Below are 17,377 nucleotides of genomic sequence, written 5' to 3' on the forward strand. Positions count from 1 at the left end.
GACCCCCAAAGAGAGCCCCCTTCCCCTTCTACTGGCTGGACCCGAAGAGCCTGGGAGCCAAGTGGAATGTTTGCTCTGGTGTTTCCCTCCCAACCCCCTCCAATGTTGGGGTGAGGAGTGATACCTGCAGCTGAGGGTGAGGGACCGAGGGTCTGCATTGGGGCCGGGGTAGGGAAAGGAGAGGAGGTGGGGGTGGGGAGGGGGTGGGGAGGAGATGGGGGAGGCAGACAGGGGCCAGTTGCTTCTCCAAGTTGTTGTGCTCGCCGGCACCGACCCCGCTCAGGCCAGTGGACGTCGTGGGTGTTGCTGGATTCAGGCCACTCTTCTCCGCCTTGGGACATCTGATAGAAGCCAACGGCGCCAGAGCCATGGGCTGACATTCGAGGACAACTCCTTCCGGGTAGGTTCTATTTGTCATGTCGTGTAATGTGTACATGACTGTGAGGTCGGTGGTGATACAACTGTTTTTGTTTGTTTGCTTGTTTTCTCTAGCCTGTCCACCTGCATTTGTTTTTAGATATAATTCACATACCATAAAATTCACCCTTTTAAAGTGTATAATTCAGTGGGTGTTAGTCGATGTACAGGTTTGTGTAGACATCACCCATATCTAATTCCAGTCCATCACCCCCAAAGAAACCCTGTGCTCACTGGCAGTCACTCCTCTTTCCCCCGTCGCCCTGCCTCCCCGCCCCAAATCTACTTTCTGTCTCTATGGATTTGCCTCTTCTTAACAGTTCACATAACTTAGCATGTTTTCAAACTTGTGCATTTTACAGGTGAGGCAACTGAGGCTTGCAAAAGTCAAGGATGCCTGTCCTGAGAGGTTCAGAGTTGAGGTAGGGACTGATTTTTGGGTTAAATTCTCTCATCTATTTCCTTTCTACTCTACACTCCAGTCCTTACGTGGCCCAGGGTGTGGGAACTGGGGTGCCCAACCTTGAGGGCAGGGATGGGCCCTCTGCCCTCCTCCTGGCTGCTGGTGGAGGCAGGAAGTTATGGCTGCAAGTGTAGACTCTGGCCCAGTGAGGGTGACATAGGACCCTTATCCAAGTGTTCTGACCAGCCCCCATCTCGACCTGCCACACTCTGTGTGCAGTGGTCACGTGTCCTCCCAGGCAAGGACATGTGCTGGGGCAGAACTGCTTTAATGGAGCATTTATCACCCCAGAGCCAGCAGCGAGAATGGCTAGTCAGTCGTTTATTAGCTGTACCCTGTGTGTTTCCTAAAAGTGTTGGGGCACTGGCCAGGAAGGTTGGGGCTGTGCTGGGACCATTCACAGAGAGTCATGGGTAAGAACAAAGCATGATGGCGTAAGTGGGGTGCGAAGAAACAGGCAGTGTATGAACTGGCTTTGGAGTCAGATTATTACTTTTGAACACTGGCTCTGACATTTGCTATCTCAAGGTTTGGGAAGTTTATGAACCTCTTCTAAGAATTGGTTTCTCTACCAGAAAAATGCAGGAGGCTTATTGTGTATGATGCGATGTGGGCTAACTGTGAGGCTTAAAGGTGATCATGTATCTGTAGCAGCCAGTGGAGGACCCATGCAATGGTTTTCTTTCCAGAATACCTAGGTTGACATTAGCAGGGGTATACTGAGCTTCCTGGAAGCCAAGGGAAAAAGAGAAATAAGATGCTAGGGCCCACCCCAAAGCAGGAAAGCACATCAGGAAGGAAGTAGAATAGCACTAAATGCTAAGAAGAGATGAGGGTGGGGCTCTTTAAGGGGTGACAAATATCACCCCTGGGGACAGTAGTTTCCATCTTGATCTGTGACGGGTACAGATGTGATCTGCATAGAACTGAGCCTCAAAGCAACCATGGACATAATGCAGTCAAAGAAATGCAGGCTGGGATGTCACCCTCTGGTGTGTGACCTAGTAAAGGAAGGTATCCTTTGGAGCTGTCCCTTGGACTGTCCTGCTTCAGTCCTAAGTAGCTCCCTCAAGTTTTTGACAGCAGCTAAATGAAAGGAGGGCTGAAGTGGCATCCTTGAACTTCAAGCGCGGGCCCTGGGTCTGAGCTGACTCTGCCTGCCACTTACCAGCTGTGTGACATCTGCACATCTCACGGTCCTCAGGTTGCTAACACAGGACAAACTCAGTGCTTTTCTGAATCTTGGTATCTTTTCTCAGTCCTAGGTCTGAGCCACCCTCTTCCCTTCCTCCTTCTGGAACCTGGTTTAGGTCCTCTACGTGCTCCTCTAGCACAAAGCTAAGGACGGCCCCTCCTTCCCAAGATAGCCACAAGGATGAGCTGGCCTGTCGCACGTTCCTCGTCAGTGACGACAATTGTGCTTGAGGGTAGAGACCTGTACGTCTCATGTAACAGCTGCAAATGTGGCCAAGTGTCACTTTGTATTATCAGTGACCTCTTCTGCTCTGAGTGACATGGGCTGCAGGGGGCTTTGTGTATCCTGGGGAAGCACCTCCCTGCTGGCTCCGGTGCCTCCAAGTTACTGCTCCCGGACACCAGCCCAGGGTGCTGCCGGCCCCCAGTGCCTAAGGAGCTGCCCACCTCCCACACAGGACTGCCTCTGAATGCCTCCCGGGGATGGTTTGGGTTTGGACCTGGACATGGCAAGGATGCAGACTGTTGAATGCAGGTGAGTTGAGATTATTTCTTGTTGTTAATTGAGGTGAAATTCATGTAACATTAAAATTATCCACTTAGAGGTGTACCATTCAGTGGCATCTAGTACATTCGCAGTGTATGTAGCCACCACCTTCGTCTAGTTCCAAAACATTTTCATCACCCCAGAAAGGAGCCACGTGCCCATTAGCTGTCACTCCCGCTCCCCGCCAGCCCCTGGCAACCAAGAATCTGCTTTCTGTTTCTACAAACTATTCGAGACATTTTGTATGAATGGAATCACTCATGTGGTCCTTTGTGACTAACTTTTCACTTAGAATAGTGTTTTCAAGGGTCACCTATGTTATAGCATGTGTCAGGGCTTCATTCCTTTCTATGGCTGAATAAATATTCCCTTGTATAGATAGAACACGTTTTATTTGTCCATTCATCCACTGATGGACATTTGGGTTGGTTTCCAGAGTTTGGCTGTTGTGAATAGTGCTGCTACGAACATTTGTGCATAAGTATTTGCTTAAATGCATCTTTTCAGTTCTTTGGGGCATACTACACATGGATAGACCCAGGAGTGGAATTGATGGGCCACACATTAATTCTGTCTTTAACTGTTTGAGGAACCTCACTGGGATCTTAACGTATTAATGTGGAGCTGCTCTTCCTCATGTGTCTATGCTGTGTGGTGTGGTGGTTAGGGCACAGGATTGGGGGCAGGTAGCTCTGGGCTTGGATATAAGTGGTACCACTTGCTGTGTGACCTCTGGTGAGTTACTTGCCCTCTCTGTGTCTCCATCGCCCCACCTGCTGATCACAGTATGGCACAGGTTGCATTGAGGGAGATGGTGCCTGCCAAGTGCCTGGCACTGAAGTGTAAATTAAATGGGAGCTCTCATACCTTTTAGGGTTGAAATTCGTTTGCTTCAGAGCCTGCTTCCACCCACTCAGAATCTAACAGGCTCTAAGTGTTCGTGGGCCACCATCAGCAGAGATGTTACAGCGTGGGGAGAGCTTGGGTGTGAGGTGTGGCAGAAATGTAACATGCCCAGCTGATGGGGTTCTTCAGTTGCACCCCAAAGAGCCTCAGCCCCCTGAGAATATTATTTTTAAGTTGCTGAACTGATTGGAACAGTACCAGCAGTGGTGTGGGGTGGGGTGAGGCGGGGGCAGCTCTTATGCTTGCTGCTGCCGCCAGCAGGACCCAGTTCAGTGGCATTCTCAGGAGCCAAACAGTTCCTGATCTTCAAAGTAGGGGTCTTCTGCCCACTTTACAGATGAGAAATAGTCTCTGAGAGGGTGGTTGCAAGGAGATTCAGCTCAGAGATACACAGCTGGAACTTGAATCTGTGTTTTACTCTCCTACAAGCCCACGTTGTGTTTCACTGGTTTTGCATGAGCAGCCGGAATCAAACCCAGTGAGGAGGTGGCTGGGAGGTGGCAGGACCCAAGGCAGGAGGGTGGGACCTGCCTTGGGGAACAGGGGTGTCAAGGTTCCAGGCACCCGCAGGAGGCAGGACAGTGTGGGCAGAGACCTCGGCCAATGTGATGCTTTAGTAACAAACCCCATTCCACAGGCTGGCTGCTCCAGGCTCAGAGCAAGGGGAAAGAGATGTACATCCTTGGTCCTGCCTCCCCAGGGCTCCCACTGGCCCCACCCACTGCTGCCATTTTAGGGCATGTCTCCTCCCTCCCTTTCTCCTTCCCTCCTCCCTAGGCCTTGGCTGCTCCTGGAAGCTGTCCCCCATCTGCCTTACTGCCTTAAGTGAGGGACCCATGGCTCTTTCCTTCTTTGTCCCTTGAGATTTTTGTGTACAGTGTCTTTCCTGTTAACCAGAACAGGGAAATGGAAGCAGGGATGTCACAAAGGTTCTAGAACAGGATTTAAACATTATGTCCAGTCCAGGGTCTCCGTCTCCTGTCTTACAGGCAGACCTCATGGACAGGTGTGCAGGAAAGGATGAACTATGCCCTGAGGTCCGGCCTTTGCACTCACCTCTCAGAAGGTGACCTCTAGGACCTTAGATGTCCTGATATGAGTGTCTGTTTACCTGGGGCCTTGGGCCACATAGCATCAGCCTGACCTTCAGAGGGGCTGGAGGTCAAGGTAGCCATGTCTACACCACTGATCCCCCGTGAAAACTCTGATCACCGAGGCTCTGGTAAGCGTCCCTGGGTGGCAATACTCTGCATAATGTCACCCATTAGTGCCAGGAGAAATGGGTGCTGTCTACATGCCTCCACTGGGAGGAGACAGTGAAGTGCTGCGTTTGGTCTCTCCTGCCCCACACATCTCTTTCTTTTGCTTTTAGTCTGGATCCTTTTGCTGCCATAATCTGTGACCGTGCGTATAAAGGCTTTGCTGAGTTCTGTGAAGCCGTCTAGTGACTTACTGAACCTGAGGCTGGTCTTGGGGATCCGCGAACTCTGCAATGGGCATGAACTTATTTGTCAAAATATGTATCTCATGGTTAGCACCTCCATTTTCCAGATGAGAAAATGGAAGTTCTGGGGGTCGGGGTCCAGGTTTCATGGCTAATAAGGGGTTCAGGGCCCCATGCATCCTGCCGGCTTTACTCCTCCAGCTGTTACCAACTAGAAAGTGGGAAATGAATACAACACACAGCTATTTCCAACTGGAGTTTATTTGGTGCCTGTCCCAGCGGCGGCTGCCTAATATGGCACTGGCTACGTGGGCTCTACTGCCGCGTGCAGACTCGGCACAGGCCTAGGTCGGGTACTACAGGCTCCTACCAGGTAGAGCAATGTCGGCCAGGAGTGGAAGAGAGGGTGGGTGAAGTGGTGGCTGGCGGAGAGGTGAGTCTTGCTGAGGCCAGAGTAGGCCATGTGGTGGGGCACTGGGCATGCGTGGCCATTTGGTTGGGGTGAGGGGTAGGGGTGCTGGCTCCAGGAAGCCTCCCCGTCACCACAGGCCTCTGGTTTCAGCAGGGTCCCAGCAGCTCAGATGCTGCTCTACCAACACAGGGTGGTAGGGGTGGGTAGGAGGGGGGGAATGCCAGGGAAGGGGGTTCACCTTCACTTCAAACAGCGGGAACATACATTCTTGTCTGGAACTATATTGAAAAGACAGCTCATATACCAAAGTTTCTAGAAAAGAGAGGACGTCCTTTATAAGGAGAGGGCAGGGTGCCAGGCTCATCCACAGGGCATCGGGGAGCTGTCAGTCTCGGCCCACAGTGCACCAGGCAGCTAGTGAGGGGGTGGGGGAGAGAGACACGTTAAGCAGACGAGATTGTTGGGGATGGGCCGCCCCTTCCCTGTGGCCAAGGGAGGCTTCCCGCTCCTGCACCCTTGGACACATCTGCTCAGGGCAGGACAGCACCACCTGCAAGCACACCCCCTCGTTCATCCGGTGCCAACTCTGTGGCTGCCAGGCTGGGGGCTAGCCTGCAAGTGGTAGAGGGGTGAAGGGGCATGAAGGAAGGCTTTGGGCCCTTTTGAGGGGTGTGGAGGTGATGTCAGTAGGCTGTGAATGTGGGTAGGGGCACCCATGGCAGGCCTGCCCTGGGGGCATTTTCTAGGCCTCTGGTACAGGCCCACCAGTTCATCTGAGGCCCTGTACCTGCGGCCTCTCCGGTTGTTCTAAGGTTGTATGGCTACCTTCTATCTCTGGCCCTGTCCTTCTATCTTGGGGCAAGCCTGATACTCTTGCCTTTGGTCTCCCCACTTCCAGGACCCTCTTTGCACACCTGGCATCACCATGGGGCACTCATTTGTGAACTGTAATTCCTGGCAGCTAAGGGAGCAGAATAAAAGGTCGTTGGAAGATCTGGGTCTTGCCCTTCCTTCGACTCAGCCACCTCTGCTGGAGACGGGTGCTGCTCCCGTGGGAACCAGGGGCCCATGCCATCCCCCACTGCTGTGCCAGGCCCTCTGCCTGCCCTGCCCTCTACCTGGCACCGAGATCCTGGAGAGGGCCTCAGGCTGGCTCAACGTGTCCACCTTGACGTGCCGGAACGCCTTGCACACGGGGCTCTGCAGGTGCCTGCAACCCAGGGGGACACCGGTGAGTCCTTGGGGCTGGGGTCACGGGAACCTTTGGGACAGGAGCTCGGGCTGTGGTCCAATTCTAATTCCGGCTCTGCCCGGGAATGGGGAGTCGGGGGGAGGCTTAAACACCAGCCAGCCAACCTTGGGGCTCAGAGCCACCACTTGAACGTAAGAAAGCGGGGGCTCTGGAGAGTGAATGGCAGGTTTGGGGGCAGAACCGCCTGTTTCTTGCCTCCCAGGGAGCGTCCTTAATGAAGTAACTTACTTTCTGGATTTTTATCCCTCGGGACAGCAGTTTTCAAACAGAAGGGGCCTTGGCCTCAGCTCTCAGGGCCAGGAACCTGGATTCAGAGCCCAGCTGAGTGGGATAAGGGGGTCACACCCCATGCTGAGAAATGCTGTCTCCCACTGGCTTACGGGCACGCATCAGCCAATGAGACCCGCATTCTGGGGGGTGGATGCTGCTGGAAACTGGGCTCATTATTACCTTCCCCTGTCTTTCCCCTTCAGCCCCCCTTCCCAGGATATCTGGGACACGTGCTGGGGGGCCAGGGCGGCTCTACCTCTCCGCATCCCCTCACCTAACCAACTGCTGCGGGCCTGCTGCCAGAGGGCATGGTCATGCTTACCTCTTCCATGCCTCCTCCGTCTCCCAGAACTCGTAGACCACGAAGGTGAAGCCATCCGACAGCCTCACGGCGGCGATGCTGCAAGGCGTGAGGAGAAGCCAGAGTCAGTGGACTTGCCTGGGCCTCCACGGGCCTGGCCCCTCTGGAACCATGTCCTCCCCTTGCCCTCAAACGAGCCCGGACTGGGTGTCCCCAGAGCTAGGCTACAGGATACCCTAAGACTCTGGAAATGCGAGACTGGCAGAAGCTGGGGCATCGAGGGGTGTTCCAAGACAGGCAGCCAGCTTGTCACCACCCTGAGGCCGCTCTCCATAATGCTGCTGCCTTTCTGACTGGAACAACCCAGAGCCTTCAGGACCAGCCATCTAGTCTGATTGATTCCCACCACCCAGAGTAAGACCTGGCCCCACAGAGTGGCCAAAACGTGTTTGTTGAATGAATTATAATGAAATGTCATTTTGAAGGCTTAATATTTATTTCTTCCGGCCACACTCTCTTTCATGACCATCACCTCATTTAACCCTTAAAACAATCCTGTGAGTCAGAATTAGCCCAACCGAGGCTGAGGGAGGGCCCTGCCCTGGGTCAGTGGTCCTGCAGGCCAGGTACCACGTCACTCCTGCATTACCTGTGTGACAGCGGCAGACCACTCACCTCGTTTTAAATAGGACTAGTGCTACCTGGATGGGGAGGATGCAAGGGGAGGCTTCCAAGCATGTGGCCGGCCTGGGCGGACGGCGGGCTGACCTCCAAGATTACATTATTTCTAACACTGCCCGTTCTGGCCTCCTGCCTGATCTCCTGGCTGCTTCTCTTTTTCAGATGTTCAGCAGAACAGAATCCCCGAACATTCTTCGAGGAGGAGAATTCTGTCATGGGTGGCATCTGCTGTATAATTACAGGCAATTCCAGGTTTTGCCACCCAGGATAGAAGTGGGGAAACAAGGCTGCTAATAGTATCATTAGTTCATTATGCTCCAGCTAAAATTACACGTGGAGCTATAGGTCTGTAATTCAAAGAGAGGACTGGGGACACGGGTGGCCCACTAATCAGAGAGAACCACGGCCCTTCATCAGATTCAGAGGTGCTGCCTCTGGGCCTCCCTCTCTGTTACAGAGATCATGAGAGCAATTTGGTGCATCTAAGTTTGGCTACTGCAGCAAGATGAGAGCAATCATGGTGATTGCATGTGTTTAGCTGACGATGCACTGATGGTTTTATTTGGAGGGGTGCCTCTGGATGGGCAGGAAGATGCAGGCAGGCAGGCTGGGGGTATAGGGAGGACACAGAGTGTCAGGCCCTACTATGTGCCACCTGTGTGCACAGGAGGGGCGGTTAGGCCTCACTGCTCTACCCCACTCCGCCCTACCCAGCCCTGGGCCGCCTTCTCCTGCCACCTTCCCTCCTGCAGTGAGCACGCTGCTTCTGAGGCTTGAGGTGCCATCTGCATGCCCACCACTCCCAGCCCGCCCTCTCCCAGCATCTCCTCACTCCTACAATGGCACTTCAACGGGCACCTCAAATTTCATGTGACCCAAATGGCCTGCGTGACTCCCCCATACCAAAACACCTGACCTCCCTGACTCCTCTAGCTTCTAGCAAGTTTCTGAAGCCAGAGAATCTCAGATTCTGCCTTGCCTCCCCTTTCCACACCCCTTCTCCCAAACACTGGCAAATTCCATCAACTGTACTCCAGAACGGCTCCCAGCTCTGCCCAGGTTGCACCAAAGCCACACCCCCTCCCTGGGTGACTGCAGGGCTTCTCCCTGGTCACCCTTCTGCACACAAAGGAGACCACACCGTGTCTCCGCCTGCTTATACATCTCTAACACAGTCCATCGTACTCCAAATGAGCAGGGCAGAGGTGAGTGGGTCCTGCCTGCCACCCCTGGCCCTCGCCTCCCTGGTCACTTTGTCCAGACACACCAGCAACGTGCTTTTTCTCAAACATGGCACCCTGGCTACCACCCCAGGTCTCGGCACCAGCTGATCCCCACCCAGACTGCTCTTGCTCAGACTCTGCAGTCTAGGGGCTCAGCACTCAGGCCTCAGTGCACATGGAGCCCCTCCCCAAAGCCCCATCCGTGGAGGACCCTGCTTCCTGGCCTCCACAGCACCCATCACCATTCAGAATCCCCCTTCTTTGGCTACCTGTCTAAGCCACCTAGAATAAACGTCCAGCAAGAACAGCCACCTAATTCATGGCTGTATCCCTGGGGCCTGGCCCCCAGCAGGCCCTGGGAACAGGGTGACGGCACAGTGCTCTCAAGGTGGAAAAAGTGAGCCAGAGGCTGTAGCTACTGTCCTGGGCATGGATGGGCAGGCCTGAAACGGGGAGGGGAGAGGGTCTGGCTGCTTATGTCATCAGGCCTCTGGTGCCACCCCAGCAAGGGTGAGGGCTGTCATTTTTTGTGGCTCACTCAGTCGTGGCCATGGCCATCTAGCTCAGCTCTGCCAAGGGACCTGTGCAGCACGGACCAGGGGTGAGGCCCCCAGGGGCAGCCACACAGTAAGAGTGGTGGCTGACACTGAGCAAGCACTGACTAAGCACCAGGCACTGGCCTAAGTAAGCCATTCACATTCATTATTCTGTCTATGCCTCCAACAACCCCAGGGAATGGGTCCAGTCCGTGGTCCCACTCTACAGATGAGTAAGCTGAGGTTGGAGACAGGAAGTCACTCGCCCTATTTGCACAGTGGAGAAGAGCCTGAGCTAGGACTGGAACCCCACTCTCCTAATTGTCTTTCTAGGTGCTTCCCTGGGGTGTAGGTCGTGCTCAGGGGTGAGACTGGTCCTACCCTGTCCTCCACCCCCAGACAGAGCTCCCTGCCACCACCCCACCCAGCCCAGAAGCTTACTCACTGGAAGCAGTTCCTGGCTCCGGCAGTGCCCCGCAGGTACTGTCGCAGGGAATCCAGGAACTCACTCAGCTGCTCAGGATACACAACCATCTCCTGCCGGACCAGCTGCAGATGCTGTGGGGCCACAGGGCGAGTGAGCAGGGGTGCCGGCAATCCTAGCATCCAGCCACACCTCGGGGGCCCTGACAGCCTTCTCCTCCTGCAGGACCCCACTCAGCCCCAGGGGCACAGCTCAAGACCCAGCATCCCCAGACCTCCCTTCAGAGAGGACACAATAATTTGGTCAAAATAAAATCCCAAAAAGCCCACATGCACAAAAACATTTTGTTCTTACACATAAAAACTGGCTAAAAAAGAACTAAAAGTTAAAAAGCCAAATGCAGGAAGTAGTCCCACAAATGCTGAAAAACAGACAAGGGTGTTTAAAGAGGCTCTACAGGCGTCCGGAGCTGTATGCAAGGCCTCCAGGTTCAAGATACAACAAAACAGTGATCTGCAAAATTAGTTTCTGATGGGGCGGCCGGATGGCTCAGTTGGTTAGAGTGTGAGCTCTGAAAAACAGGGTTGCCGGTTCGATTCCCACATGGGCCAGTAAGCTGCGCCCTCCACAACTAGATTGAAGACAACGAGCTGCTGCTGAGCTGCTGGAGGGGCGGCCGGATGGCTCAGTTGGTTAGAGCACGAATCTCAACAACAAGGTTGCCAGTTCAATTCCCGCATGGGATGGTGGGCTGCACCCCCTCCAACTAAAGATTGAAAACGGCTACTGGACTTGGAGCTGAGCTGCGCCCTCTACAACTCGATTGAAGGACAACAACTTGGAGCTGATGGGCCCTGGAGAAACACACTGTTCCCCAATATTCCCCAATAAAAAAATCAAAAAACAAACATTAGTTTCTGATCAAACCAGTGTTTTAACGTCACCATCCTGTTAATTACTTTGCTCCAGGCCAAACTTTGTGATCAAAGCCCTGATGTCTCAAAGAACACCCCTGGGAGAGGCAGGTGACTGAGTGCTGGGGCTGCATATCCCCTCCCGGTGGTCCCTGGGAGCAGGGTCGCAGGGCCACTGAGCCACCTGCATCCCGAGGCCTGGCTCAGGCAGGGATGGGCCCGCAGAAGAGGGAAAAGGAGGCCTCAGGGGAGGGGTCCTCACCACGTTGGTTCCTTCTTCATCTGAGAGGCGTTGCTGCAAGTCAAACCAGAGGGTCTGAAACGGCAAGGCACACAACGTGATGCTGGGGACAAAGGCTACCTCTGCCAGGGAGACCTCTGGGACTGCCACAGAGCTCCGGCCCCTCCACCCCAAGGTCCCAGGGGCTCTGGGGGCTTCCAGGGGCCAGGCCTTCCTGGACAGGGCTCAGTCCACCCTCCATGCCCAGTGCTGGCTCCCAGGGGACCCAGGAAGCCAGGCTGGGAGACCAACCATAGGAAGTGGCAGAGATCCCTCCTGGCCCTGACATCTGGGGGCACTGGAAGCCACAGAGACCAAGCAAACCTACTGCAGAGGGTACAAAGGAAGCTCCATGTTGCTGGGGGTTGGAGGTTTGGGGAAAGGCAGCAATGAGGACTCATGAATCCTGAATCCAGCATGCTATTTTTTTGCCACAACTGCTAACAACCCTGCGATTCCCCATCAACTTACAAATCACCCCCAATCTCAACCCCTGGTGCCCATAAATCAAATGGTTTGAATAGGGTGGTCTGTTCTCACTGGCCTTCCATAGGCCCTGGGCTAAAGCTTTACAAATACATTAACTTTCCAGAAACCTGAGGTGGAGGCTACCCCACTGTTAAGTTCCAGGAAAGCAGGACCCCTGTGCATGCTGCTTGCGACCACATGCTGGTAACTAGAACAGGGCCCAGAATCTCACAGATGCTCAGTGGGCACTGTCTCATTGTGGGGACAGAGAACCAGAAAGCAGTTTCCAGGCTCTCGGCCTCACATAGAAAGGTGCTGGCTCAGGTAGTAAATGGCCATCAACTGTGATTGGATGGCCATCAGCTGTGGCTAGTTGGCCGTCAGCTGTAACCAGTGAGCCATTGGCCACTAATATAACTGCTGTGGCTACGCTAGCAGCAAATGGGTGCTAGCAAGAAGATGGTGGCTGAGCTAACAAGAGCGGATTGCAGAGAGGCGGATGCCGCCAACGAGAATATAGTGATATAACTCCCCTACTTATGGCTCCGTGGGTGTTCCTTTTTGGCCTCACCATGTCCTGCGTTCTCTTGTGGGGAGCGGGAGCAGAGACCCCGCCGGATGCCCTGCATGACAAATGGCGCAGCGAGCAGGGTCTCCCACACGACACTCATAGCAAAGGATCCTGGGCTCCAAAGGCCACAAAAGCTGGTTAAGTGTTGAGCCTGGGTTTGAACCTGGGGCCTCTCTCCTCCTGACACACAGAATCATGAGTGTTCTTCCTTCAACTTGGGCACCCCCCCCCCCCCATCCACCATCCCTGAGGACAGCCTGTGTGTCTGGCGAAATTGCACACCCAGGTCTTCCTCACGCAAGCACATCAGCTGTTTTTTAAGGAAAACAGCAGCAGGTGTGTGCATCGGTGACCTGTGCTGTCTCCACCTTGAAATTCTTAATGTTTAAACAAGGGGCCCTGCAGGCTCATTTTGCGCGGGACCCTGTACATTAAACAGCCGATCTTAGGGAAGGTACTGACATTTTGGGGATACAAGGTGCCCATGGTATAAACGTGCTTTGTAGGTGGCCAAGGTGTGCCTACTAGAGGCAAGTCTCTTTCCATTGTTTTACAAGGGGTAGGTAGGCTACCGGAGGGCAGGGGCTGCAACTGGTTCCCATCTTCTCCTGGCTGGCAGGGACACTTGAGGATGAGGGGACGGGTGGGAAAGGGAGGCACGGTGGCACCTATGTCTGCTCTACCCTCTCCCAGCCTGGCGGACCCAGCTTTCCAGGTTCTAGGCCCAGGAAGGGCTCAGGTGGGCCCACGGAGGGCAGGGCCCGGAGCTAGACCTGGATTGGCCCCTGCTCGCGCCCTGGGCCAATCAGAGGCTGGCAAGAAGGGATCCGCCCTGTTTCCAGGACGCCCAGGTACTCCAGTTTCTAGCCAGCTGGTTGTTAAGGCGACTGGGGCACTAAAAATAAACTTCAAAGAGCCTCCCTCTGGAGGCGCCTGTGGAGTTGTTATGACAACCGGGCCACAGGGTCCAGAGAGCCGCTCCTACTCAGCAGCCGGCTCTAAACAGGGGTGGGGGGGGGGGGGTATGGGGAAACCCACCTTGGCCTCAGCCCTGCAGATGAGATTGCTGTCGCCTCCCTGTAACTCCCCTCCAATTCGCTGCCTTGGTCTTCCCCTGCCCCCACGAATCCCTAAGAACTAAACCCAAAACCCATCACAAAGTACTTTTTATTTTTGCCCTTTAGCAAAAGATGTAAGAAATTCAGAAAAGTTGGGGAAATGTAAAATCGCTGCCACTCAGGGCTCTGTGCTACCTGCTGTCTTAGTTTACTTAGGGAGATGGCTAGGATGTGCGCATCTGTAGGTCTGGGCACCAGACTGTCTAACACTAATTGCTAACATTGCTAATTAAATGCTAACTACATAGCAGACTCTGTGCTAAGCCATTAAGACATCGTTTTATTTACTCCTCACAACAACCCTGTGAGGGGTGATTCTGATTATTTTCTCTGTGTTAGAGGAGGAATCTGAGGCTCAGAGACGGTAAGTTACTGGCCCAAGGTCACACTGCTGTGAAGTGGATCAGCCAGGATTCCAATAGGGTAGTCTGATACCGGAGCCCATTGGTAAACTTTAAGGCAACCTGCATTTCTTCCAAGAAATGGTCATTGTTGTGGGCTGAACTGTGTCTTCCCCAAATTGAAGGACTAACCCTTAGTGGAAGGTCCAATCCCCAGTACCTCAGAATGTGACTATATTTGGGGATAGAGCCTTTGAAGAGATATTTTAGTTAAAATAAGGTCACATAGGTGCCCCCTGATCCAATGACTGGTGTCCTTGTAAGAGACGATCAGGACATAGAGGGAACACCCTATGAGGACACAGGGAGAAGACAGCCTACAAGCCAAGGAGACAGGCCGCAGAAGAAAGCAGCCCCACCCATGTCCTGATTTTAGACTTCTGTTTCCCTGAAAATAAGACCTAGCCGGACCATCAGCTCTAATGAGTCTTTGGGAGCAAAAACTAATATAAGACCCGGTATTATATATTATATATTATATTATATAACATTATATAAGACCCAATCTTATAGTAAAATAAGACTGGCTTTATATTAATGTTTGCTCCAAAAGACGCATTAGAGCTGATGGTACAGCTAGGTCTTATTTTCAGGGAAACACAGTAGCCTTCAGCTGTGAGACAATAAACACCTGTTGTTTAAGCCCCAGCCTGTAGTATGTGGTCATGGCAACCCTGGGAGACTGATACAGCTGTGCTGTACCTACTGAGTCATGACACGTTCTCTGACAATGTGATTTTGTAAAAGCTGAGTCACTTCCTATCACCTGTGGAGGCACCATATTGTATGTAAAAGATTGTACACCGCTGGTCACTCAGATTGTTACTGACCTTTCCTGGGATGTCACCATCCCTCCTCCATGCTGTCTCGGCTCCACCTGCCCAAGCTGCCTTAAAGCCTCCTTGAAGCTCTGTCCCCTTGCCATCCGTGGCTCTGCTGACTACTATCTACTTGAGACGCCCCTCCTCACTGCCCGTTAACCCCGCCACAGCTCCTCCTTACCCCAGGGACCTCTCCTTGGGCATGAACAATGGACGTATTTCCAGGGTCTGTCCCTATCGTGTTCTGCATTTCCACAATCCACTGGGCGATGACTTCCCAAGGCTCCCTGACTTCTGTCCCAAACTCCTGTCCTAACTCTGCCCTCCCTGGGGATCTGGGGAGAGTGGAGGGATAGAGGTGAGGGCTCAGTGACCTTACCTTGTTTTCCAGCCGTCCTATCAGCTCTGCCAAACGGCTGATCTGGGCTTCCAGGCCCTCCTCCTTGGGGTCTGAAATGACTTGGAAAGAGCGACAGAGATGCCTGTGGTGGGCAGGGCCAGGCCTGGGGGAGGGGAGCTCCCAACCTCCCCAGGGGCCCAGATCTGCCCCCAGCCCTCCTAGTTCCAGTCCCACTCAGAGGCCCCATCTGGGCCACTGGCAGATTCCTCCCAGGACCCCAACCCAGTGCCCACCCCTGCCCCTCACCCTGGGCCACCCCACTCTCTCACCAGAAGGTAGGCTCTTCTCTTGTTCTGTGGTCATGAGCTTGTGGTTGGGGGCGTACGGGGGAGTGGGGCTTCCATACCAGGTCTCCACCATGCCGTGGCCGGGTGTGCTGTGGTTCTGTCTACAACATGAGTGGGGGGAACCCACACACTATGAGGGAGGCTGTAGAACCCTGACCACTTTCAGCAGCTTTGACAAACATTAAGCACTGACTGTGGGCTGAAACGGAGGTGGAGACCATCCCTGTGAAGGGAGCCTTGCGGCCTTTGTTTCCCAGAGTAGGAAACAAGGCCCACAGGCAGGCCACTTGGCCAAGACCACGGAGCTAGTGGGGCTGAGTCAGGATGGGAACTCAACCGCATTCTAGAACTCCACAACCCAGGGCCAGTTCCCTGGAGGTTCATGTCCAGGTCCCTGCCCCCAACCCAGTGGCTCACAGCTTCCCTCCCCACTCCCTGCCGGCCGCACTAGGAGCCAGTTTGCTGTTTGCGGGGTGGGGGGCGCTGGGTTTGTCCTCTCCCTGAAAAATGGATCCCTGAGACATGGTTGAGAGGAGGCATGTAACAGGACAGTGAAATCTGTGATCCTGACCTCAGCCAGGCCCTAGAGAGAGGGGCCAGGTGCCATCTCCTGTCCCCGTACTGCCCCCCTGCCCTGCATACTGACATGCCCTGAGACGCACTCACAGGTCACCAAGCACTATGCCTGGCACCATAGTAGGGACTCTACCAATGCTTGGTGAATGTGTGACCACAAGTACAAAGGGATGCTGGAAAACTCACCACAGGCACTCCACTGTGAACTAACACGTGTGTCCACATACCGCACACGCACGCTCCCGTGTGCATGGCCAGCACGCCCTGTGCCCAGCCCTTTGGGCAGCACTGCTTTTGTGCATCTGAAAGCTCATAAGCCTTCCCCCTGTGCAGAAGGGCAAGCACGACGCCCCCACCGTACTGGAAAGGCTGTCAGAGTCTCTGAGGTGTCAATCCTGGCGGGAAGCAACAGGAGTCCCTTGGGCAGCAGGGTTTGAACCAGCTGTTGGTGCCTGGAACACGACATCCTTGTGACTAGGAAACAGGATGTCCTAAGGGGACTCGAAGCCAGGAGCCAACATAGTTGAGGTCTGAGGCGGTTTGAGGTGGGAGTGTGTGTGGAGCAGACATGTTTCTCCTCTGCGACGTGCCACCCCTGCCACCAATGTTCCAAAGTCAGGTCCCGGGGTGGGGGTGGGTGGTGTAACAGCTAACATGTAATGGAACGGGCCAAGTGCAGGAAATCAGCTACGAAAATCATGCAGCAGTCTTATCTCTGTCTTATCTTAGTCTATGGCAGGCTAAGAATGGCAAGTTTTTACTTAAAATAGTGACAAAAAGGAAGGAAATCTCAGGGTCCGCTTCTAGAACTGTGGCTGTTAACTTGGCGGACGCTGAGAATTACAAGACTGGTCACGGATGCAAGGCTCAGCTCCCAGGGACCCTAACCCAGTGGACATGGCCTGGGGTCCAGGGGTCTATATTTTTCATTTCCCAGGTGATTTGGCTGCAGGTGCTCAGAGCAAACACATTCCGGGAACAGTATCATTGAGCAGCTTTGCAATCACATCGAACTGGGACCAGCCCCTCAACCAAATCACATGCACTCAAACCCCCACCCCCATAGCAACCGACATCATGACATGCCAGACCTCTGCCTGGGGAACCCGCAGCCACACACAGAAATTCAAGGCTCAGTAACGCTTGGGCCCAGACACCTGAATCTTGCTCCCATCTATCTGTATTTCTTTATATCCCCTTATGCCAGGCACATCGGCTGTTCTGGAAAGAACAGGCCAAGAGAAGTTTGTCTCAACTTGGGGCAGTAAATGCGAGGGCTCGTGGCCCCCCAGAACTGGCACTACTGAGCCAGAGAAGTACTCCCCTCTAGACACCAGTCTTGCTGCCCCCACACAGCACCCCCCAGCAAAGGGTGGGGGACCCGAGGTGCTTTTCCATGGCTTTGAGGACACGCAAACAAGGCGTTAAATAACACTAACTAAGCCTGTGAGACAATCACTCCATTGCACTT

General features: G+C 53.9%; 1 protein-coding gene across 5 annotated transcripts in view; it reads right to left on the reverse strand.

Annotated features, from left to right (window-relative positions):
- Positions 1–5,214: 5,214 nt before the first annotated feature.
- The window catches only part of NECAB2 (N-terminal EF-hand calcium binding protein 2), a 32,110-nt gene continuing 19,947 nt past the window's right edge, over positions 5,215–17,377 (reverse strand). For 2 of the 5 annotated variants that reach the window (XM_019743715.2, XM_074314520.1), the window contains exons 7-13: positions 15,313–15,431; positions 15,023–15,102; positions 11,247–11,300; positions 10,092–10,204; positions 7,228–7,305; positions 6,502–6,593; positions 5,215–5,797 (exon numbers count right to left, since the gene is read on the reverse strand). In XM_019743715.2, coding sequence (XP_019599274.2) covers positions 5,769–5,797; positions 6,502–6,593; positions 7,228–7,305; positions 10,092–10,204; positions 11,247–11,300; positions 15,023–15,102; positions 15,313–15,431 — 565 coding nt within the window. In that variant the 3' untranslated portion in view covers positions 5,215–5,768. The remainder of the gene's footprint in view (positions 5,798–6,501; positions 6,594–7,227; positions 7,306–10,091; positions 10,205–11,246; positions 11,301–15,022; positions 15,103–15,312; positions 15,432–17,377) is intronic. The other 3 variants (XM_074314518.1, XM_074314519.1, XM_074314517.1) reach the window with 3 other exon arrangements.

Source organism: Rhinolophus sinicus, linkage group LG11 (genome assembly GCF_036562045.2).
Source record: "Rhinolophus sinicus isolate RSC01 linkage group LG11, ASM3656204v1, whole genome shotgun sequence".
Lineage (NCBI taxonomy): Eukaryota > Metazoa > Chordata > Mammalia > Chiroptera > Rhinolophidae > Rhinolophus > Rhinolophus sinicus.